Below are 22,755 nucleotides of genomic sequence, written 5' to 3'. Positions count from 1 at the left end.
TATTGATATGCAGTTTTTGTGACCAGCAAGTTCGAAATTTTCTTTCCTTTCATTCTATTTTGTTATTATTATATCATTTATCATTCAGATTATTTTATTCTAAGACTAGTTTTATTTCTTAATTAAGTTTCAATTAATTAAAAACTAATATTTTATTGCTACACTTTTGTTTTAATTCTAAGGTTACTTTCATTTGTGAATCTATTTTGTTTATTCTGGTCAATTTCATTTATAATTTATTTCTTATTTTGGTCATTTTAATTTCAATTTAATTGACTAAGTTAATTGAAGTCATCATTTTTATTTAATTATTTTAAGAGTAATTCCATTCATGAATCAATACTGTTTTTGTAGTACTTTTATTCATTGTATTTTAGGTGACATTTTAGAGCATGCCATCATGTGCAAACGGTTCAGGGCTGTTTGCTAGCAGAAAAAAAATACATTGTCATCGTGATATGCTTTGTCACAAATGCACTAAAGCTTTTTTATGGCTTCATTCTTGCCAAATCCATTTGTCTGCATATGAGCAGGCCAGATCAAATCAAACGAGACAAAGTGGCCATCAAAGCTTTCTGTCCGTCATATAAATAAAGCCGAGAGCACAGAGGAACGTCACGGGGCCATCATCGCTCAGTGAGAGTTTTAGAGGACCTCCAGGTAGATGGCTGATTCCGGATCAGCCGCGGTGGCGCCTTGCACCTCTCTGGTGGTGACTTGTGTGTCCACGCCTCCGCGCGGACCTCCGCGCCTTCTCTCGCCGCCCCTTCTTCCCATTCGTCGCACCTAACAATTAGATGACCGTCATGAATGTGAAATGAGGAAGTGGTGACTCAACTCTACTCAACTTTATTTTTTAGAGCACTGTAAAAAAACAACAACAACACCCGTCAACTGAAATAAAGTGTCGCTGGCGTACTTGCTTGGTGCGCACGAAGCGCGGCGTGCAGTTCTGATAGAGCAGCTGGTAGCTTCCGTTGGTGTACACGTGGCTCACCTCCGAGCAGTTGATGTAGACCGGCATTCGAGCCTGGTACAGTCCGGGTCCGGACGGATGTCCGCTCAGCATGTGTCTGACGGGACAGACGGACAGACGCAAGCCCTAAGTCAAGAGTCGTGCTCCAAATGAGAGAGCGTTCAGGTTATTGACTTACTTGCCGGATTTCTTTCGATAGCAGCAGAAGAAAAGGAGCACGGCCAGGGAGATGCCGGACAGGATGACGGCAGCGGCGGGAACCAAAAAACACAGCAACAGCCAAGAGTCTATACAAAAAAACCCCACTTATGGTTTATGGTGATGTCAAAAATGGTCACTTGTTGCTAGGCAGAATAGGTGGGGAGCAATTATTCTATATAAAAACAAAAAACATTCCAGTTTTATTTTTCTAATTATTTATGTGAAACACAAAGAAAATTATTTGTAGCAGTTAAAAATGATTATAAAATGCAACACAACCTGTTTTTTATTGGCGTTGTCATAAAAGGAGCATAAAAATTCCCCTTCTAAAAAAAACTGTAGTGATTTAATGTGTTTTTTTATGGCTACATTTAGCACATCTTAATGTCGCCCATTATGACCTACTAAAATCCCACAAATATGACGTGTACTTGAACTCACCATCCCGTGCTTGGTGCTGTAACAGCATCACGGAGTCGTTCCCGAGAGAGTTGAGGGCCAAGCATGTGACCGTCTGCGGCCCCCCGTCCCCGCGGCCCCTCAGAGTGGCCGTGAGGGCGTCGGCTGAGAGTGACGCGTTGTAGCCGCGCGGCGGGTCGCTGCCGTTGACGCTCCAACTGATGGTGGGACGCGGGTTAGATTGGGTCGAGCAGACGCAGCGAAGTGCCCCATCCTCCATGGCGCAAGTCGACGAGAGGCGCTGGATCACGGGTTTATCTGGAGGAGCGAAGAGTCCTAAAATTGTTAATAATCATAATGCACTCTAATAAATTAGAAGAAGCACAATTATGATGCATTCAAGACTGCAGGGAAAATCGGGAATATCATACTGTAGACAGTTTTAACTTTATGGTAAACACACACACAAAGTTTTTTATTTATTGTGTCCTCAACAAAAAACTAAGTTATTATTATTATTATTATTATTATTTTCATCTACTACAAATAAAAAAATTCTGGGTTGAAACAGAGTGTTTTAGTTTGTTTAAAAAATAAACTTAAAACACAAAGTATTTCATTCATATTTTAGAAAAATCTGAGACACATTTTAATATTTATTTTTAAAACACATTAGCCCAAAGACAGGGATGTGATTTGACCAAAGTGAAATTATCGGAAAATTTAGCCGGGGGGGGGGGGAAGCATGACCAAATAATTACATCATGACCAAATGAAAAGTAACTCATATTAGAGCATACCACAAATGTCTTTGTTATAGCAGAAGATGTTATCTGTCGGAGTCATGTGCATACACAATGAACTACTAAAAAAAAAAAAAAAAAAAATCGTTTTTTTTTTGGGGGGGGGGGATAAAAAAAGCGGAATTTCGCGAATTAGCGGAAAAATCACATCCCTGCAAAGAACAATAACATTTATTTCTTCATTTCAAATTTGTTATCCTTAACACTAAATGGTCTGTTTTTTTCTGTTATTTATCTGGAGGATATTTTTATTCCATTTAAATATATATATATATATATTTTAAATCCTTTTGTGCCATCTCTACCCAAAACAAAAATGTTTGTTTATTTATTATTTTATGTTCACATTGTTTTAAAGTTTTTTTTGTAAATAAAATTATAAGAATTTTGATTAATAGTTTTTTTAAAATACAATATTTTTTGCCACACTTTTTTAATGAAGTTTTTTTTGTAAATGTATAATTTTTAAAAAATGTTGGGTTTTTAAAAAAAATACAGTATTTTTTTGCCACAATTTATTAAAAAAATTTTTGGGGAAATTAAATTATAGCATTTTTTAATTTGGGGTTTAAAAAAATTACAGTATTTTTTTTTGCCACAATTTTTTAATTAAGTTTTTGTTTTTGTAAATGAAATCATAGCATTTTTTAAAAAAATTTGGGGGGTTAAAAAAAATACAATACTTTTTTGCCCCAAGGCTATTCAATAATACGTGGATTTTTGCTATTCGTGGGTCACACAAACACAAATAATTTTTGGGGGTAGTTTAAAAAATAACAAATAAAAAAACACCAATTCCTTTTTTGTGATAACTTTGCTTTGTTGTCACACTTGCACTTCCCTGCATGGCCCTAATGCAAACTTACATTGAACATTGAGGACGGTGGTCCGTGACTGGGCGCGTCCGACCCGATTCTCGGCCACACAGTGGACCGCCGTGTCCCGTGTCACGTTATACAGGCGGATGGTGTGCGTGCGCTGGCCCAGGTGGAACGTGCGGCCGCCGTGGATGTAGGACCAGCGGTACTCTGACACCGGCGGGTCAGCTTTGCACGAGCATGCCAGCAGGGCGCTACCCCCTTCCAGCACCGTTAGGGTCTGCACTTGCACAGTCACATCTTTGGGTGGGACTGGAGGGTGAGAAAAATAATTTATATATTTGTTATGTTTAGAAAATATATTTATATATTTATAATTATTTATTTATAATATATTTATAATTTTATTATATATATATATATATATATATAATAAGTAGCAGCAACATGCTAAAAACAATTTTTATACTTAATCATATGTGGATTGTTGCTAGGCAGAATTTGTGGGGCACAATTTCTCCTGCCCAAAATAACTAAATGAAGAATGATAATTGCAATATAACAACAAGAATATCTACATTGTGAGAGTGAAAGGAAAATAAAAAACAAAAACAACTTATTTTTAATTTGTTTTTATCTAAAACACAAATACCATTTTCTATTTTTCACAAAATTTATTTTCTGGATTAATATATCTGAAAAATAAAGCAGAAGTATTCTTTGTTTTATTATGTATTTTTTTTGTCAGAAACATAAAGAATTTTTTTTAATTTTTTGATAAAAAATATATAAACATGTTTTTTTAATTTTGTTTTTGTACATAGATCTGTCATGTATCATGCATGAAACAACTAGTGCAGTCATTTGTTGCTGGGCAGAATTTGTGGCGCACAATTATTCCTGGCTCATAGCTGATTGGATTTTTTTTAATTACAAATATTGGTGCAGTGCAACAAAAAATTAATGTTCTGATTTTGTTTTTAAACTCAATAATATATTTCATTTTTAGATGAAAAATGTAAAAAAAAAAAAAAAGGTGTGGTCACTTGTTGCTAGGCAGAATTTTTTGTCACAATTACACCTATAATGTGCAATTGAGAAAAGTCAACTACAGCATGGTCGCTGACCAAACAAAAAACTATAATAAAATGTTGCCAGTTTTATTCTTTATTCTTGTTTGAATGAATAATCATTACTATAAAGTGATATATGTTGTCGCTGTCTAACACAATGCCTCAAACTCACAAATTTTGCGTGACAGGTGCTTACATGTGACACGCAGATCCTTGAAAGTGGCCACCATATTGCCTCTCGGGTAGCTGAGCTCACACCGCAGGCTCGCCTTCACCCGGCGCGACACCCTGAAGGTCAGCGAGGTCTGCAGCACGGGCAGCTGGTCTTGGGCGTAGAGGGTCCGCACCTCCTGGTCTCCCACCGGCTGCACTCCTTGCTCCCATTGCCATCGCAGGGTCGGGGGTCCGGAGGGGCACTGGTAGCTGACGCTGCAGTTGAAGGTGACCACCTGTCCATCTGTGACTGACGACACGCCGCTGATAACGGGAGCCTCGGGGGTGTCTGCCAGGAAAAACAGCATCTGTCATCATGATGCTTTTGAGCTAATATGACATCAATACCGCATCAATATGGAGGAGCAAAACTGCCCAAATTTATTTATTTATTTATTTATGTATTATTTATGGATGTATATATATATATATATATATATAGTTGTTTTTATTTCCATTTATATTTATTTGTATTAAATTTTTTTGCTGTATTTTTTTTTATTACTTTTATTCATTCATTTATTTTTAATTTTGCTACCTAAACGGGCTTCCATATAAATACTGAACTGCAAAATAAATAAATAAAATAAAATAAAATAAACATTGACAGATGTTTTGTGAGGCTGTGCTTGTGGTTAATTCAGACCCATCTAGTTTGCTGCCTAAACGGGCTTTCATAAAAATACTAAACTGCAAAAAAAAACAACAACAACAAAAAACAATGACAGATAATTCTTGAGGCTGTGCTTGTGGTTAATTCAGACCCATCTAGTTTGCTGCCTAAACGGGCTTGCATAAAAATACTAAACTGCAAATAAAAACAACAACAACAAAAAACAATGACAGATAATTCTTGAGGCTGTGCTTGTAGTTAATTCAGACCCATCTAGTTTGCTGCCTAAACGGGCTTCCATAAAAATACTGAACTCCAAAAAACAAAAAAACATTGACAGATGTTTCGTGAGGCTGTGCTTGTAGTTAAGTCAGACCCATCTAGTTTGCTGCCTAAACGGGCTTCCATAAAAACACAGAACTGCAAAAAAAGAAAAAGAAAAAGAAAAAAAAGACAGATGTTTCGTGTGAGGCCACCAACAACCATCAATTATTTCAGACCCAACTACTTCGCTACCTAAATGGGATTCTGCTTCCATAGTTATACTGTACTACTAAAACACAGAAACAGGAAATAGACATTTGTTATGGGACCCCTCAAAGTTAATTCAAAACACACCTAATTCATTTAGTGCCTAAACGGGCTGTGTCCCACTCACCCACAACGTCCAAAATGAAAGACTTGGCCCTCCCCCAAGCGGAGTCTCCAGTCCTCTTCAGTGACACCTCATACGACCTGGCGTCCTCTGCGCTCACCACGTCCATCTTCAATGAGCAGTCGCCCGCCGTCACCAGACCCGACAGTGACGTACGCCCCCGGAATTCTTGGCTGACTTGGTCCATATCTTCGCTGTTGAAGGCCACGCGGGCCTGGCGGAACAAAGAGAAGCGGCCGTGACCTCGCAGGCGCATGCGCACGTCCACCTCGCCGCGTTTCTTTGCTGAGGGCGCGAAGGAGCAGGGGACCAGCACGCACGAACCCACCACTGCCAGCACACGGTCGGGCATGGAGGGCTCCAGCGGGGAGGCCCGCACCCCCGTAAACAAGGCTGCCGTGTGGGTGCACAGAACGGGAAATAATGAGTTAAATTATTATCAAATTAATCTGTAATTAATTTGCATAATCGACTAATTAGTTTGAGATCTTATTTAATTAAAAACTGTCCAAATCCTCGGAATTTCAGCCTGTCAACTATAAATCGTTTCTGAAAGCCTCCATGAAAGCAGACTACTTAGTTATCTTTGTGATTTTTTTCAATTAAGACATTTGCAAACATTTGCTTTTACTCTGGGAAACAATAGTCAACATTTTTGTTGAACTTCTGAGAGGTTTTGAACCCAAACTGGAACTGGAGTTTTTTGTTTTATAAAATAAAATACATTTTTATAATTATTTTTATTATATTATATTATATTATAATATTGCATGTATTTACTTTTAATGTTCATTTTGAACTAGACAAAGTGCAATTTCTGCAGAAATTCCATGGGAACGCTGAAAAGCCGAATGCTATTAGCTAAATGCTACGATTTGAATGCATGTGCTTGTAAAGTAAATTGAAAGACAAATTATGTGAAAAAAAATTGTAGTTAAGTGACAAATTTAAAAAAAAAAAGAAAACTTGAACTGCAATCTGCCTAAGGTGGGATTGAATCATTTCAGAAAAGTTATAATAAATTTCCTGATAAGATATTCAGTTGTTGGGACTTAGAAAAAGTTCAATGTCAGTCCCATTGAAAATGAATGGGGAATAACTATAATAAAAAATAATTTAAAAAATCACACTACTGTATTTAATTGTTTAATTTGTACATTTTAATTGCCAATGTCACAAAAAAATAATATGTTTGTCTCACCACCCCCCCCCCCCCAAAAAAAATCAAAACAATATCCTGCAAATTGCTCAACTGTTGCATATATTGACAGATATACAGCAAACGGTCCAATGAATTGCTAAAAACAATGATTTGTACTCACCAAAGAGCAGAGGCCACATGAGTGCGACGACGGCGTCCGCATGCATATGACTCCTCCGTCAACACTGAACAAGAAGAGGAAGAGGAAACGGATTTAGGATGAAGGACCCCGACATAATTTCGCAATTTCCTTCGCCTCATCATCTCGCGCTCAACGCTTATTTATTTTGATCGATCCGACCTTCAATGTTTTCTCACGAAGCTCGGCGATGCGGAGGCAGGGGTGATATCGGGTCACATGACTTCACTCCAGCCATATTTAAATAGCTAATTTTCCCGATTTGAGATTCATGAACCCCAATAATATTTCACAGGGACAGCGTGATGAATATAAAGGTTTGTTCGTGTGGGAAAAAAATGCCGTTGTGACGCGCGGCAGCTGCACATGAGTCACCCTCGCACAGTTTCCTCAAATTTTCTCTGTCGCCATTCAACAGACAATTCATTAGGGACACCTGCAACATCAACTTTCCATAGGAATGAATGGGATGAATGGGACCTATAGTTTGCTGGACGCCATTTTAGACATATGCATGTCAATTTGCAGGTTGTTCCTGAAAGACATATTATTTACATAATATGTAAATATTTCATATTTAGGTTACCCCAAAAATCGAGTTAATTCCATTCATGATCAAGCAAAGTGTGAAAAATAAAAAGGACAAAATATTCACTGTTAATTTTCTGCCGCTTGCTTCTAATATTTTCCCACAACTGCTTGAGACCGCTGACATCATTGGCATGCCATGAGACAGAAACGGGAACAACGGAGTCGGACCACCTCAGCAAGAAGCACTTCTGCATGAAAACTAAACTTAGCAGTCAAACAAGCACGCTACGGGACGAGACCCCTCTCATCGTCCTCTCTCAGGGAAGGCGTTGGAAGGGGTGGTGACCAGGATGTGCCAACATAACATTAACAGTAAAAACAATCTGGCATGAAAAATATGAAAATATTAGAAACAACAAAAAAATTTGAATACTCATATCACTTTACTGTTATTGATCAAATGATATAAAAATCATCCGCATGTCGTTTTTGGGCCCCCCCGTTAGCCCCCTCCCCGATGGTCCGTGAAAGAAAAACGTGCACCTCAGCAGCTTCCATTGAGCGGCATAGTAGTGCAAAGCCTTTGCACATCCCGGCTTTTCCAGAAGAACCCCCCACCCCCACCCCACCCCCACCCCACCGGACACCGGCGGCGGCGGCAGCATCCCCAAAACACACCCAGCCCCGCAGACTAAAGGATTTTGCCTCCATCGACAGAAAAGAGGAGGGGATAACTTTTTGGACTTGGGTCTCGGGGGTCCTCTTTCGACGTCGCGCTCGTTAGTCGGCTTCAACTGTCGGTCGCTCTCGCGCTGCCTGAGGAATTAAGGTAAGGGGGCGTGATTTTATGAAAAATGATTGTTATGTCAAAAGTATGTATCATAAAAAAAAAGACGATAATGTAATGATTGCTTGGACCACTAACATGTTAATAATGACTTTATCATTAGCTTTCAAGTATTTTTTGTCGAAATTATGTACAGTATTTAAAAAAAATTCTTCTTTTTAAAAACTGATACACTATATAGATGGATTTCAGACAAAAAAAATAGGTGAAACATGAATTAATATTTTTAAGCCTGATAACTGGATGTCAGTTACATTTGAATAGATAAAAATAAAATAAAATAAATTCTATTAAAAAAGAAACGAACCTTCTAAAATGATGTCAACTATTATTATATTATATTACATTTGTAATTCATTAAAGAGGATCATGGGAGGTTTTTATTTTCTTTTGTATTTTTTCTTTTTTAAGCTGCAGCTTGGGCGGGGAAATAAGACAATGTTAATTTTTTTTTTATCCCCCCCTCCTTCCTCCACGTTTTTGGGGGGAATGTTGGTTTTTGAAGAATTTTGTAGAGTTGTTAAAAATAGAAAAAATCCTCTCAATGCATTTCCATGGACATCAATTCCATTGGATCACATTTTCACTATTTGCGAGCCAGGGTGTTTTTTTTTTTTTTTTTTTTTAACCCTTCTAATATCCTTGGGATCATTTTGACCCCATTCACCCGTAGGGTCAAATGTGTGACAACGGGAGAGAAGCATACTATTAAAAATAATATGTTAAATAAGTTACATTATTACAAGATTTTTAAATTTTATTTTATAACTTTTTTTTTACAGTGATTTTATTAAATAATTTTGCATGTATTTACTTTTAATCATTTCCACAATAATGATATAATGAATTAGATAAAAAAAACTCATATTTAAAAAGAATAAAGTAATGTAACAACAACAAAACATACAATTAATAAAACTTTTTTTTTAAATCACACTACTGTATTTAATTGTTTAATTTATATTTTACCTCATCTTTTTTTGTCTTTTTTCAGGAGTGTTTTCACTTTTTCTAATTAAAAGACAAAAATCCTAAAAGAAAAATGATCCACAAAAGGATAAGTGGAGGTGGAGGCAGATTGATAAAAATAAATACATTAAAAAAAAATCTACAATTTGTCAGTTATATTTGAAATACCTGACAAAATCAATGGGGAAAAAACGCAAATAAAATAAAGACAAAAAAAACATTGAATTTTATTAAAAACTATTAAGCTGAACTACCTCATCTTTTTTTAGGAGTGTTTTTACTTTTTTCTAATTAAAAGAAAAAAATCATAAAAGAAAAATTATCCCAAAAAGGATAAGTGGAGGTGAGGCAGATTGATAAAAATAAATACATTTAAAAAAAATTCAACAATTTGTCAGTTATATTTGAAATACATGACAAAATCAATGGGGGGAAAAAACGCAAATAAAATAAAGAACTTTTTTTTTTGAATTGTATTAAAAACTATTAAGCTGAACAGTAACAAACGATACACAAAACTGGCTAATACATTTTGTGTAGTCAGTGCATGAAAGAATGAGATCAGGGCTATGACGACTGACCTCCATGTTGCCAGGAGCCTGAAGAAGCCGTCCGAGGCTGTCGCTCACGATGTACAGCTTCATGGGAGGGGGGCTGTTTTGCGCCATCGTGGGGAACATCTTGCTGGTGGTCTCCACGGCCACAGACTACTGGATGCAGTACCGCCTGTCGGGCAGCTTCGCCCACCAGGGCCTGTGGCGCTACTGCATGTCGGGAAAGTGCCACATGCAGACGGACAGCATCGGTAAGGGGCGGGTGTGATTGTAAGTGTGGTTTCGAAAAATAAAATTAAAAACGAAAATGCTTTTAAAAAAAATGAAAACTAACTATAATTATGGCAAAAATGTCCTTTGTTCTAGTTTTTGGTCATTAATTTAATACACACCCCTGGGCGTTATTTTATTTTGAAATGGCTTGGTCAGAACCAACAAAAAGCCAAAAAAAGGTCAAATAAGGCCCAGGGGTTAACCAAAAATAAAGACGTTTGAAAGTGTGTCACACTGAAGTGATGTTTTCATTTTTCTATGGTGTTTATTAAATATTGTGCACGAGTAATACGTATTAAAAATAAATAAATAAATAAAAACGAAAACTAATATTGAAACTAACTAAAACTAAACTAAATCCAAGCGAGAGAGAAAAAGATCTAAGAGATTCAAACAGGGGTGTGTAGACTTTTTATATATATTTTATGTCTTTATATAAGTGCTATTTCTTTGCATAAGTGCTATTTCAATTTATTAAAAAACAGGCAATTAAAACTTTTAATCGCATGACTTCAATAGCTCACGATTAATCTCAAATTTGATATCTGTTGTAAAACTTTTCATAATCTTGTTAACATAATAGTGGAAAAAAATTAATGGAAATATGGCTGCATCTTTGGATGATTAATACACTGATTTCATAAAAATTCATAAAATTGAGTTAAAATTTAAAAAGATGTACTGTACGAGTGTGATATTGATTTGTGTTGAGGTCATTTTTCTGCCACTAGATGGCATAATTGCATTTGTAAGACATTGGTTACAGCTCAGTGCATTTTTCTTTTCATATTAAGAGCTGTCCAATCTTTAACATGAAGTAACTTGTGAAATTCTGCACATTTTTAAAATTGTAAAATACAACTTGACCCCTGTCTCCACAAATATATGCATTATTTTTAAATATATTACTGCAAAATTTTGACGTGGACGCGTCTGCTGCGTTGCGACTGGAATTCCCCCACTACAGGCTTTCCGAGTAAGGGGCGGTCATTAAAAAAATTAGTGGCGTTAACGGAATTTTAAATTAACGCACTAATTTTGACAACATTTATTTGAGGTAAGCTTGGTCGAGGAACAAATGAAAAGCAAGATTTGGTACCTTGTTTTGTTTGCAGCCTACTGGAACGCCACGCGCGCTTTCATGATCCTCTCAGCCATGTCCTGCTTCGCCGGCATCATCGCGGGGATCCTGTCCTTCGCGCACTTCTCGGCCTTCGAGAGGTTCAACCGTTCCTTCGCCGCCGGCATCATGTTCTTTGTGTCAAGTGAGTGGCTGCCAAAACAAATCAAGCGATGTTATTAAATGGTGTCGTCCGAGTTTCAAAGTGTGACTTTGTTACCGGTTGTAGCGCTGTTCGTGTTGCTGGCGATGGCCATCTACACGGGCGTGACGGTCAACTTTCTGGGCAAGCGCTTCGGTGACTGGCGCTTTTCGTGGTCGTACATCTTGGGATGGGTGGCGCTGCTCATGACCTTCTTCGCAGGTACTTCGAAAAAATATCGAAAAGGATCAAACGTATGAACTAACAGGTGAAAAGGTGATTAACTCATTCATTGCCATTGACGGCTATAGAGGTCAAAAATTCATTTCAACTATTTCTTTTAGTTTAATTTTTTTCCGCATTTTTGTTAACAAGAGTATGAAAAGATAGAATTTTTTTATTGTACATTTAGAACAGATATAAAATGTGTGATTAATCGTAAGTTAACTACTAATCTTTTCTCCTTTTTTTTAAATCGTGTCAGGCGATTATTTTTTTTAATTGTAATTAACTCATTCACTGCCATTGACAGCTATTAGTTTAACTTTTTTTTCATTTTTGTTAACAAGAGTATGAAAATTTAGAAAAAAATTATTTGTACACTTAGAACAGATATAAAATTTGTGATTAATCGTGAGTTAACTACAGAAGTCATTCGGTTAATTATGATTACAAATTGTAGTCGCCTGATGCCCCTAATTTTTAATAATCTTTTCTTTTTAAAAACATAAATATAATTTTTTTTAAATTTTTAATATCTATTTTTTTTTCAAAGAAAAGATTGTTTAAAAATTAGGGGCGTCAGGCGATTACTATTTTTAATCGTGATTAATCGCATGACTTCACTAGTTAACTCGCAATTATTCACAAATTTTATATCTGTTCTACTACAATAAAAAAAAATCTAGGTTTTCATACTCGTGTTAACAAAAGAGGGAAAAAAATTTAAACTAATAGAAATAGTTAAAATGAATTTTTGACGTCTATAGCCGTCAATGGCAGTGAATGAGTTAATTGCATGACTTATAATAACCATAGTTAACTCATGATTAATCACAAATTTTATATCTGTTCTAAATGTACAATTTTTTTTTCTAGGTTTTTATACTCTTGTTAACAAAAGTGGAAAAAATATCAAACTAATAGAAATACCTCAAATTAATTTTTGACGTCTATAACCGTCAATGGCAGTGAACGTGTTAATGATGGTTTTTTTGTGTTTTGTGCTGCAGGTATATTCTACATGTGTGCCTACAGGATGCACGAGTGCAGACGAGTGGCTGGCCCACGTTGAACGCATGAACGTGTCTCCGAGGACACCAAAGATGACGATCACCACCGCTTGCCGGTGGAAAATACACAAGAGAACTTTAAAAAGCAATAAAATTGGGTTTATCTACAAACTAAAATGCATTTTTTTTTCTGTAAAAAGGTCAAACACATTTTTTATAACTAATAAATTGAACACACACATGGTATTTAAAACATAAATATTAAAACTAAATATTTTTACATATATGCATATTTTATTTTTTCTTTGCAAATGTTTTTATCATGCTATATACCACAATATCGTCCCCAAATTAAAAATACCCCCAAATTTCTACAAAAATCATAAAAAAAAAACCCTTCAATTACAATAAAGCATTTTTTTTTAAATCTAAAGATGTAAAACACTTCATATTTAAATATTGAACAAAACAAATGCAAATAAAAGTACCCAACATTTTTTGAATTAAACAAAAATCTTTTTTATATATTTTTGAAATACTACTAATAAAATAATGTTACACATAAAAGTACCAACATATTTCTTTAATTTTATATTCAAAAAAATATTTTTAAAGTATACAGTACATATTTTATAAATAAATATTTTCATATTAAAACATGACAACAATTTCATACTAATCAACAAAATTATTATTTTTTTAAACCCAATAATGTTAATAAACATTCAATACATGTTTTCCATGTGAAACGGCGTGAAATGGCAGAACCACCCTAAAACACATTAGAAAATAGTGAGAAAAAAAGTTTTAAAAAAACAAACAACCAACCTCTGAATATTTAAATCCATATTTTTATTATGGTAATAAACAAAATAAACTGTCTTGAAAAAAACATTCAAATTCAAAACATTTATTCACATACTGATACTAATTCACAAACTAAATATGGTCACAAAACGCCGGCGTGTAAAAATTCGATCGTGACAAAATGTTCTGTACTAATAGTGACTATATAATACATACATTATAATACAAAATGAAAAATAAAGCCTACTGTACAAAACTCCATTGGCTCAGACTGTTGTCGCAACTCTGACGGGCGGCGGGGGGACAAAAGTGGGCGGGGCTACTGAAAGACTAGACGGCGTCTGCAAGACAAGAAAGTACTAATTGTTTATGATGTTTCAAGAAAAAATAAATGCAGCCAAGACGATCGGAAGGAGCACCTGACGCAATCTGTTGTAGTCGGGGCTCGTCATTGCGCTTCCTGTCAACAGATTGTGAGGCGTCTGTGTCTGGGTGGTGGTTACCTGGGAACAAAAAAAGACTTGGTTATTATCGTTTTGGAATTTTTCATTTGAGTTCGTTTTAATTCGTTTTCAGGGTGTTTTTTATTAGTTTTAGTTATTTCATAAAAATTTAGTTTTAGTTTAGTTTTAGTATTAGTTTTAGTTTTTTTTTTTAAAGTGTGTATTACTTGCGCGCAATATTTAAAAAACACATGGGAGCAACGTCATCTAAAGGTGCTTTTCTATTGGCTGCTGCTAGATGAAGTCACTTTTGTGTGACACTTTCAAATGTCCTTATTCTAATTAATATAAAAAAAATAAATCATCCCCAAAAGCTCATGCATTAAATTGATTACCAAAGACTAAAAAGAAGGACATTTTTGCTATAGTTATAGTTTTAGTTTTTTAAAAGCATTTTCATTTTAATTTTATTTCGTTAACGAAATTGTTTTTTGAATTTTAATTTAGTTTTTACGTTAGTTTAAGTTAACTAAAATAACCTGCACGATTAGCCATGAAAAACATTTTTAGGGGAGCATCATTTGCTCACATTTTTTTGCTGTTAGTGACAGTCTCTACATTTTACTTTAAAGGCAGCTAGGGATGATGGGTAAAACACACACACGCACACACACACACACACACACACACACACACACACACACACACGGCTCCAAACCTTTTCGGCGGCTCTGGACCCCGGATATCTTGTCTGCCGTCTTTTGGCTCTGCTCCAGTAGATGAAGAAATAGATGAGGCCGCACATCAGAAGCAGGAAGAGGAGGCTGCATGGGATTCCGGCTGCGATGCCCGCAATGGCCGGACCGCTCAGACCCCCAGCTGGTGCCACAAATAAACAAAACAACAACAACAAAAACAAGTGCTGTATAATTAACATAGTCAACGTACAGGATTGTTGACAGCAAAAATATCCACAATGGTGTTTCTCCACATTTAATGGAGAGCAGATATCAAAGCAACTGTGAGGCCATTTAAGCCAATCAAAAGCCTGAAGAGAGTCACTTCTGGAAAAGGCACAGGAAACATTGCCAAACAAACATTTGAATGATTTTCCAACATTTTTATTTGCTATAGAATATACTGTATATTGTCACGAATAAGGATATCAATACTACTAGTTTCAATTTAATTTTAAAAACATACAAATTGAATGAAAATGCAAAATATTTTTTGAAATACTCCTACCACACAAAATAACAAAATATTATATGAATATTGGCACAAATAAAATATGAAAAAATGTCAATATACTAATTGTATTCTAAAATATATGTAAACTATGGATATTTCACAATGTCTTTAATTATACTGCATTAAAACAAATATATAAATGCTTACAATTTTATTACTATTTATTTTTTTTAATTATTTTTTTTATATTATAATTACATTTTAATTGTTAACTATATAATCGAAAGGTTTTAATTTTAATCTATAGTTTTAAACCGAAATTAATTTAAAAAAATATTTCCGCTATGATAATTAGTAAAAATTATTCCAACAATACGAATTTAAATTTTAATTAGGAATTAGCGAACTATTCATTTTTAATAACTTATTTTAAACATATTTTTTAACTTACTATACAATCATCAAAAAAATATATATATAAAAAAATACACATTTTAAAATCTTTGAATTTAATTACCAAGATAAATAATTTCTCTAAATGATTAGCATCGGCAGCTAAACATGATTTGAATAATAACCTATTTCTGACAAATTTATGACATTAAATATCATTATCATGTAGTGTTTTTGCATACCCGGGCCGATCCGGAGTGCTTTTGTTGGCTGTCCCTCGGTCATCAGAGCTCTAGGAAGAACCCGGAAGCGATACGTGGACTTGGGATGCAGGTGGAAGATGTCGGCACTTCGGGCCGTTCCGGGTTTGGGCAGGATGGTGCGGAATGAATCACCGCTGCCTCTGGACTGACTGACGTTACCGTCGTCGGCACTCACCAGGGCCGGGCCGCTCATCTGGATGTCAAAACCTACATTAAAACGTGTCCATATTCAGTTTCTATTCAGTGCTCGGGGGAAAAAAAGAACCAGCATTTTTTTTCTCAACTTTTGATGCTGGCCTGACTTTCTCCAAAAACATGATACTGCTAAATGACCGAATGTTTACACAAAAATATTTATCCTCACGTTGCGTCTTTCCTACGCACGTTTGCTGAGATGAACACATTGGAACGAGTCAGGTGGGTTGCAACAGTGACAGATTATTATTATTATTATTATTATTTTGTTTTTAACCTGTGACGATAGAGGTGGGCGGGACTTCCCAGGTCAAGGTGACGATGGTTCCGTCCTTGTGCGGGAACAAACTGAAATTGGAGATGGACGGCTCTGGATTGGGAGTAAGGAGGCGGAGTCAATTGTCAACAGTGAAGCACTTTGTTCCACAGCAACATGCAAGTGTTGCCTCCATCTGAGGCTTCTTTGTTGTCTTTCACTTTGGGAATGTGAAGTTTTTGAAACACAATAGAAGCTTTATGCTCGGAAATCCTTTTAATATTGGCTGATTGACAAGTTAGTATTCCAAGTATGTTAACAAAATTAAAAAAAGAAAAACTTATTGAACCACAATAATATGTTTTTTAAGAGAAATAAAAGTAGTAATAATTAGGGGTGTCAGCCGATTAAAATTTGTCATCGTAATTAATTGCATGACTTCAAAAATTTGCAATCGTAATGCGATCTTCAATAGTTAACTCGCGATTTATCGCAAATTTTATATCTGTTCTAAACGTACAATAAAATGTTTTCATACTCAACGTTTAACTAATAGAAATATGGCAACATCTTTTAGTGATTGATACAGTAATTTCATAATTATTGAGTTAAAATAAAAAGATGTACTGCACTGTAAAACACGAGTGCGATGTTGATTTGTGTTGAGGACATTTTTTTTCTGCCACTAGATGGCATAACTGCATTTGTAAGACGTTGGTCATATCTATCTAATCTAAGCTATCTAAACTTTAACATGAAGTAACTCGCAAAATACTGCACATTTATCAAATTGTAAAATACAACTTGACCCTAGTCTCTACAAATACATGCATTATTATTAAATTTATCACATGGACGTGTCAAATGCGTTGCGACTGGAATTCCCGCAGTACAGGCTTTCCAAGTAAGGAAAATTAATTAATTGCGCGTTAAAAAAAAAGGAAATTTAAATTAACTCAAAATTAGCGCACAAATTTTTACACTCCTATTAATGTTACAAGATATTTGTATTTTGGGGGGGATAAATATAGCAATTTAACTGGGAATTTAATTATATTTTTTTAGAAAAAAAAGGCAGAAAATTACAATAAAGAGGTGTTCTTTTTCAATGAAAATACATTATTTTATCAAGAAAAAGTGGCAATATTATGATATTATAGTATACTTGTTGAAAAAAGAAAGTTGTAATACCAAGAGAGTAAAAAAACTATTACAGGAAAGAAGTTGTATTTTTTTATGCTATTAAATAAAAATCAAAAACGTATTCTTTCTTTATTTTATTTTCACAAGTGTCACGGAATGGATTGCGTTAAAACTTTGGTGCTTTCAACTTCCACTTCCACCAAAAAATTCAGTCGCGTAGCAGACAGACTACCTTGCAAGTGGACGTGCTTGCTGCGGCCGCCCAGCGGGTTTCGGCAGGTGCAGGTGTAGTTTTGCAAGAGGAGCACGCTGACGTTGCGATGACGGACGTGGAGGCTGGTGGTGTCGTCACTGATGAGGTCGCCGTCGATGACCGGCTGGCCACCTCGGAACCACGACACCGCGGCGGGGGGCGTGGCATGGCTGAGGCAGCGGATGCTCGCCACTATTTTGCCATCAGAGTCCACGTCGGTTCTCACGGACGGGAGGAAGTACTGCGGGCTTTCTGGGAGGGAGAGTCAATATTACAGTATTTATATTTGACAGTTGTAATTATTTTGGAGAAAAATCTTAATATTTTCAGGGTTTTTTTCTAGGATATTACGGTTGTATTTTTTTATACAGAAGGCTTTGATACAGATTCTGACCTGAAGAAGTCGCTTAAAGCAATGGTAGTTATTACGAAAAATAGCCAACAGGTGGCAGCAGAGTATAAGAGATCAGCCAGGGTCCAAGTTGCAACAAGCTCTTTTTCCCAGAGTTTTCAACAAGTTTGTGAATAATGATGAAACTTAGCTATATTCTAAAGCGAATTGCTGCAAAACGGAAACAAATACAAATATCCTTTTTTTTCTTGATAAAAGAAGAGGCGCTAATCTTTTTTTTGGTAGGTTCCATTTTTTTTATAGCAATAGAACGGAATATTCTGTCAAAATCCAGTAAAACAGCTGGGAGCGAAGGTGGTTGCTTCAGTGAAAAAGTCACCTACCGGCCGTAACGATACACTTGCTGTTTTCCACTGGATGTTGTGCCTGGCAAGTGACAATTTTCCCATCCAGTTCGCTCGACGCATTGACGGACACGGTGACGTTTTCCAGGCTGCTGCCGTTACCGAAATCCAGGAAAGACAGTCTGGCTGGCGGCGTTCCGCCCGACCACTGGCAGCCGTACTGCAAGCTTCGGTTGTCTTCAGACAGCACAGAACACTGCGGATTTCCTGGTGGTCTATCTGTAGCGGCGGGGAACACGTATATATCACAATTTCCAAGTTTATACCAAAACATTACGACATAATATAATTTTACAGTGTTGTCAAAAATGTACACTTATACCATTATCTCTCAAAATAAATCCGATCTTATTCTGGTATGGTGACAAATAGCGATTTATAAAATGCTAAAGCCCGTATCCCACTGATGGTAACAAACTTTTTCTTGCCAGGGTTCATTCAAGGTCGTAAAAAAGTCAACATACCATAAACATTTAGAGTGACGGTCTGCTGTCGTTGCGCTCCTGTGATTTGGTTGCGCAACTCACAGGTGTAAAGGCCACTTTGATTGATCTGCACTCGGGTGAGATTCAGAACACCCATGTGGATATCAGGCAGGGTCTCGCCGCCAAACATCCACTCCACGAGGGGTTGTGGCGACCCGTCTGCCTGGCAGGACAGGGTGAGCGAATCTCCTGGTACGTAAAAGTCCTGAACTGGGCTGGTTTGGATTCTGGGCTCATCTGGACCATCTGGAATTGACCATAAAGAGGACTTTAGTGTTTTAAATAATAGTAAGAATTGTCTCTCAGCAGAAATGACATCAAGCTGAGGAGACTTTTTCCACTTTTTTCCCCTTGCCATAATGGAGTGTCACTCAAACAATGCAACCCCATTTTTCAAATCATCATAATAAAGACATCAAGGCTTTTCTTTTTACATTACGTCCAGATGACGTTGCTTTTACACCAAATGCGAATCAATCTATTTGAAAGAAAATAAAAGCATACACAAGACGGTGACGTTCAAGTGAAGCGTCACACTGCTGAAGGGGTTGCTCAACGACACCGTGTACTGTCCCGAGTCGTTCCGGCGGGGCTCGCGGACCGTCAGGCTGCCGGGCCGCAGCGAGTAACGCGAGCCGCCTTCTCCTTCTGCTATGCGGAGGTCGTTGAAGGACCACAGCTGCCGTTCCGCCAGGCCTCGCAGCATGCCGTACTGCAGCTGGAACTGCTCGCTGTCCTCTTCGATCACGTCAGGCAAAGCCGTCACCGTCACATTCTGGAAGAGTTCTGAGGGAGAAAAACATCGGCTTAGATAAATGTAGGAATAGTGTTAGTATAAGCAGTCAACATTGTTTACAGTAAAAGAGAAAAACAACAGTAACATTACACATTATCATTTTATTTTTCCCGTTAAGGCAACTGAGAATAGATCCTGATTTGCAGACAGCTAAGTAAAATATATACGTTAAGATTACAGTATTAGAGTAAGAACAAAAAAGTACAAAAAGAAAAAAGTTTTAATATGATGAGAATAAAGCATATTTTTGGGAGAAAAAGGAGATATAGTGTAAGATTAAAGTTGCATTATTTCCTATGAAAATAATTTCAGATTTTATTTTTTTAGATGAATGCCTGTGTTTTTTTTTAAATAAATATATACATTATAAAATTAAATATGTACTACTTTAAGAAAATAATAGAGTGGGGTTAAAGTGTATTTCATTAACAAGATGCAATTTTTTTTTTTAAAGGCATATTTAAAATTGAAGTTGGATTTTATTTTATTTAATTTTTTTTTTTTTAGAAAGAATAAAATTGATTTATACATGATTAAAGACTTTTTCAGGGGAAAAAATTTAGGAAAATTATAAGATCATTTTCAGATTTTAGTTTTAGAAAAACGTTTTTGATTTGGTCCACGCCAGATGAATTAAGATTGTATGAAATATTTATAAAAAAATTTTAAAAAAACTTAAATTTGTAGGTAAAGTATTTTTCAGTAAGTAAAAATGCATTTTCTTGACATAATACTTCAAGATTCAGTGACATTGTATTTACTTGTTAAAAAAAAAAAGTTATTTCACATGAAACTTTTTTTTACGTAAAAGTACATGACAACAATTGGGATTTTTTTTAAGTAGTCACATTACAAGATCCTAGTATGAGGTTAAAGGCATATTTAAAAAAAACAGACAGAAGATTTATAATTATTTTACTTCTTATTTGAGTGCGAAAGAAATCACTATATTTTGAGGTTAAAAATTTCAAAATGTTGAAACGTGAGACTATAAAAAAACATTTAGAAAAAAATTTAAACCTATGAGAAGACACTTGTATTTTCCTTTTAATAAAAAATAAAGTTAGCATTACTTGGTTTAAGTTGGGGGGTTTTCTCCAAGAAAAAAAAGGTAATTAAAGTTGTTTAAGAAAATATGGAGATAACAAATATTACGTTATTACGATATCGTTTTTTGGCCCCCGATACGATACCCAGCTTTGCAGTATCGGCCGATACCATACCGATATATTTTTTTCTCAACATGAAAAAGCTGTCCTGCCATTGGTTCAGAACATTCAAGGGCCAATAGGATATCTTAGCTTGGCATGCAGTGAACATGTCACACATCAGTGAATGTCGTGCATGAGCAAGCCACAAGATGCTGCATCCAAAGTCCTATATTAGCGTCAGAATTAATGGTATCGGCATGTTACTTGTTAGTACTCACCGATACCAATACCACTGATTTAATGCAGTATCGGTGCCTCTGCCGATACGAGTATCGGTATCGGAACAACACTAATAAAAAGCAGGCTTACCAAAAACCCTGAGAGTGAAATTGAAGGAGTCCGTGCCAAGTCCAGACTTGGTCATCTCCACCTTGTAGTCTCCATCGAAGCCTAGGGGCACGCGGACAAAGCTGAGGGATCCATTGGGTTCTAGTCTCAGCACTTCCCTGTATTCTTCCGCTACGTCCGGGGGCACATCTGAACCCACGGTCCAGGTGATAATGGGCAGACTGCCTTTGAACCAGGTCACCGCTGGGTCCGGTGCCCCGCTGAAGGACACGGCCAGGGTGAGGTTGGCACCCGCGAGAGTGTCCACCCAGCTGGCTCCCAGTGCGGACACCAGCAGCTGCCCGTTAGCATCTGATGTTTTGAAAACATGACTTTTTAATCATTTGTACACAAAATGCGTCTGCGAGCGAGCTTATTACAATTTGGATTAAAAAATAAAAATTGTGTATGAAGTGCTACTTCCATGAGTGAAAATGCTTTTATTGTATTTATAAGCGCTCACTTTTTATTTTTTACAACTCTCGGGTCCACTTAAGAAAATAGAAGTTGCTCAATCAAAACCCCTTGTATATACCGAAAGCCAAAAGGTAAGCAGAGCTGCATTCGATTTTGGGCAAATTAAGGGGCATATACTTGATTGCTCGGAAGTTGTCTTTATTGTTTAAAGTGCTGCCTCCGTTGGTGAAAACGCTTCTCACGTCTCCCAATAAAAATGTCACATTTTCGAGTTAGTGATGAAGTTATTAAAGGTAAATATATATTTTTTTTTTTCAAAAAGCCTTACGTTTTGTATTTAAATGTACATCTACAAGTAACTATCCTGTAAATTAAAATTTAAGTTAAAAAGTTGGACAGCACTTACCAGGGAAAGCAAAACCCAAAACAATCATCAAGACTTGACCACATAATCCGTCATGCCGTTTCATTTTCCAGAAAAAAAAATGCTGGCCTTTTTAAAAAGCATCAAAAAGCCATTGCCAAACTGAAGAAGTATTGAGCAGGTGTGTGCGAATGTCCTTGAGGAGAGACAGAGGCGTCACCTGAGCATGGGAACAGCATACCTGTGCTGCGCCATGTTGAAGCCACGCCTCTTGCGGAACCTCGGCCAATCATGCAACACTTCAATGTACCTGCCTATTGGATCGCATTGAATGGTGTGTGCAACTCATGAAGTCAGCGTAAAAGATGTTTGTATTGGCAACAATTACTGTGGCTGAGCTGTAGTACAAAATAATGAAGAGGAATTCAATTTCAATGCAATGATATTTGCTTTGTTGGCATAACGGACTCATTTGTGAAAATGCCATTTTCTTAACAACAATAGGTTCTATGTGACCCGACTAGCCAAAACGCAATATATTCTGATAATATTGCATTTGTGGAGTATAAATTAAGCAGAAAATCCATTTTATTAGTTGTTAGGTCAACTTGGATTTATTGTTCATGTGTGTGCTATGTTGTTCTTTGAAAGAAGAATGCAACAATTGTGTTTCTGTTCTTGCTTTGCAATTGACAT

At 36.2% G+C, this 22,755-nt stretch overlaps 3 protein-coding genes across 4 annotated transcripts; 1 reads left to right on the top strand and 2 right to left on the bottom strand.

The window, feature by feature from the left end:
* Positions 1 to 362: 362 nt before the first annotated feature.
* LOC144057389 (sialic acid-binding Ig-like lectin 14) lies at positions 363 to 8,534 on the bottom strand. 2 transcript variants are annotated; one of them, XM_077574886.1, is made up of 9 exons: positions 8,301 to 8,534; positions 7,074 to 7,137; positions 5,755 to 6,144; positions 4,467 to 4,772; positions 3,246 to 3,509; positions 1,619 to 1,894; positions 1,155 to 1,263; positions 920 to 1,073; positions 363 to 786 (listed from the first exon to the last, which is right to left on the bottom strand). In XM_077574886.1, exons 2-9 carry the CDS (start codon positions 7,117 to 7,119, stop codon positions 646 to 648), a joined length of 1,686 nt encoding a protein of 561 aa, XP_077431012.1. In that variant the 5' UTR covers positions 7,120 to 7,137; positions 8,301 to 8,534; the 3' UTR covers positions 363 to 645. The 2 variants fall into 2 exon arrangements, with proteins under 2 accessions (XP_077431012.1, XP_077431013.1); XM_077574887.1 differs by lacking the exon at positions 8,301 to 8,534 and having other exon boundaries at positions 5,755 to 5,965; positions 7,074 to 7,131.
* On the top strand, positions 8,309 to 12,936 carry lim2.5 (lens intrinsic membrane protein 2.5). Its single transcript, XM_077574893.1, has 5 exons — positions 8,309 to 8,451; positions 10,034 to 10,243; positions 11,381 to 11,530; positions 11,615 to 11,749; positions 12,760 to 12,936. The coding sequence occupies exons 2-5, from the start codon at positions 10,069 to 10,071 to the stop codon at positions 12,819 to 12,821; spliced, it is 522 nt and encodes a 173-aa protein (XP_077431019.1). The 5' UTR covers positions 8,309 to 8,451; positions 10,034 to 10,068; the 3' UTR covers positions 12,822 to 12,936.
* Positions 12,937 to 13,592: 656 nt separating this feature from the next.
* Positions 13,593 to 22,633, bottom strand: vsig10l (V-set and immunoglobulin domain containing 10 like). The gene is made up of 11 exons (XM_077574885.1): positions 22,102 to 22,633; positions 21,261 to 21,590; positions 19,449 to 19,730; positions 18,924 to 19,190; positions 18,439 to 18,678; positions 17,683 to 17,955; positions 16,329 to 16,421; positions 15,836 to 16,063; positions 14,728 to 14,888; positions 13,986 to 14,069; positions 13,593 to 13,907 (listed from the first exon to the last, which is right to left on the bottom strand). Exons 1-11 carry the CDS (start codon positions 22,163 to 22,165, stop codon positions 13,833 to 13,835), a joined length of 2,097 nt encoding a protein of 698 aa, XP_077431011.1. The 5' UTR covers positions 22,166 to 22,633; the 3' UTR covers positions 13,593 to 13,832.
* Between the last annotated feature and the right edge of the window lie 122 nt (positions 22,634 to 22,755).

This window comes from Vanacampus margaritifer, chromosome 9 (genome assembly GCF_051991255.1).
Source record: "Vanacampus margaritifer isolate UIUO_Vmar chromosome 9, RoL_Vmar_1.0, whole genome shotgun sequence".
Classification (NCBI taxonomy): domain Eukaryota; kingdom Metazoa; phylum Chordata; class Actinopteri; order Syngnathiformes; family Syngnathidae; genus Vanacampus; species Vanacampus margaritifer.
The sequence above is the reverse complement of the archived record's forward strand: the minus strand, read 5'-3'. Positions and strand labels throughout refer to the sequence as shown.

What these genes read in the sequence shown, in the direction of transcription:
- LOC144057389 (XM_077574886.1), bottom strand. Translation starts at nt 7,119, where the DNA reads ATGCATGCGGACGCCGTCGTCGCACTCATGTGGCCTCTGCTCTTTG. An exon ending in CAAGGATCTGCGTGTCACAT is followed by an intron (nt 3,510 to 4,466) that starts GTAAGCACCTGT and finishes CTCACCCTCCAG; the next exon opens with TCCCACCCAAAGATGTGACT. An exon ending in TATCGAAAGAAATCCGGCAA is followed by an intron (nt 1,074 to 1,154) that starts GTAAGTCAATAA and finishes CTGTCCCGTCAG; the next exon opens with ACACATGCTGAGCGGACATC.
- lim2.5 (XM_077574893.1), top strand. Translation starts at nt 10,069, where the DNA reads ATGTACAGCTTCATGGGAGGGGGGCTGTTTTGCGCCATCGTGGGGAAC. An exon ending in CATGCAGACGGACAGCATCG is followed by an intron (nt 10,244 to 11,380) that starts GTAAGGGGCGGG and finishes TTTTGTTTGCAG; the next exon opens with CCTACTGGAACGCCACGCGC. An exon ending in CATCATGTTCTTTGTGTCAA is followed by an intron (nt 11,531 to 11,614) that starts GTGAGTGGCTGC and finishes TACCGGTTGTAG; the next exon opens with CGCTGTTCGTGTTGCTGGCG.
- vsig10l (XM_077574885.1), bottom strand. Translation starts at nt 22,165, where the DNA reads ATGAAACGGCATGACGGATTATGTGGTCAAGTCTTGATGATTGTTTTG. An exon ending in CTTGAACGTCACCGTCTTGT is followed by an intron (nt 19,191 to 19,448) that starts GTATGCTTTTAT and finishes GGTCAATTCCAG; the next exon opens with ATGGTCCAGATGAGCCCAGA. An exon ending in ACTACAACAGATTGCGTCAG is followed by an intron (nt 13,908 to 13,985) that starts GTGCTCCTTCCG and finishes CTTGTCTTGCAG; the next exon opens with ACGCCGTCTAGTCTTTCAGT.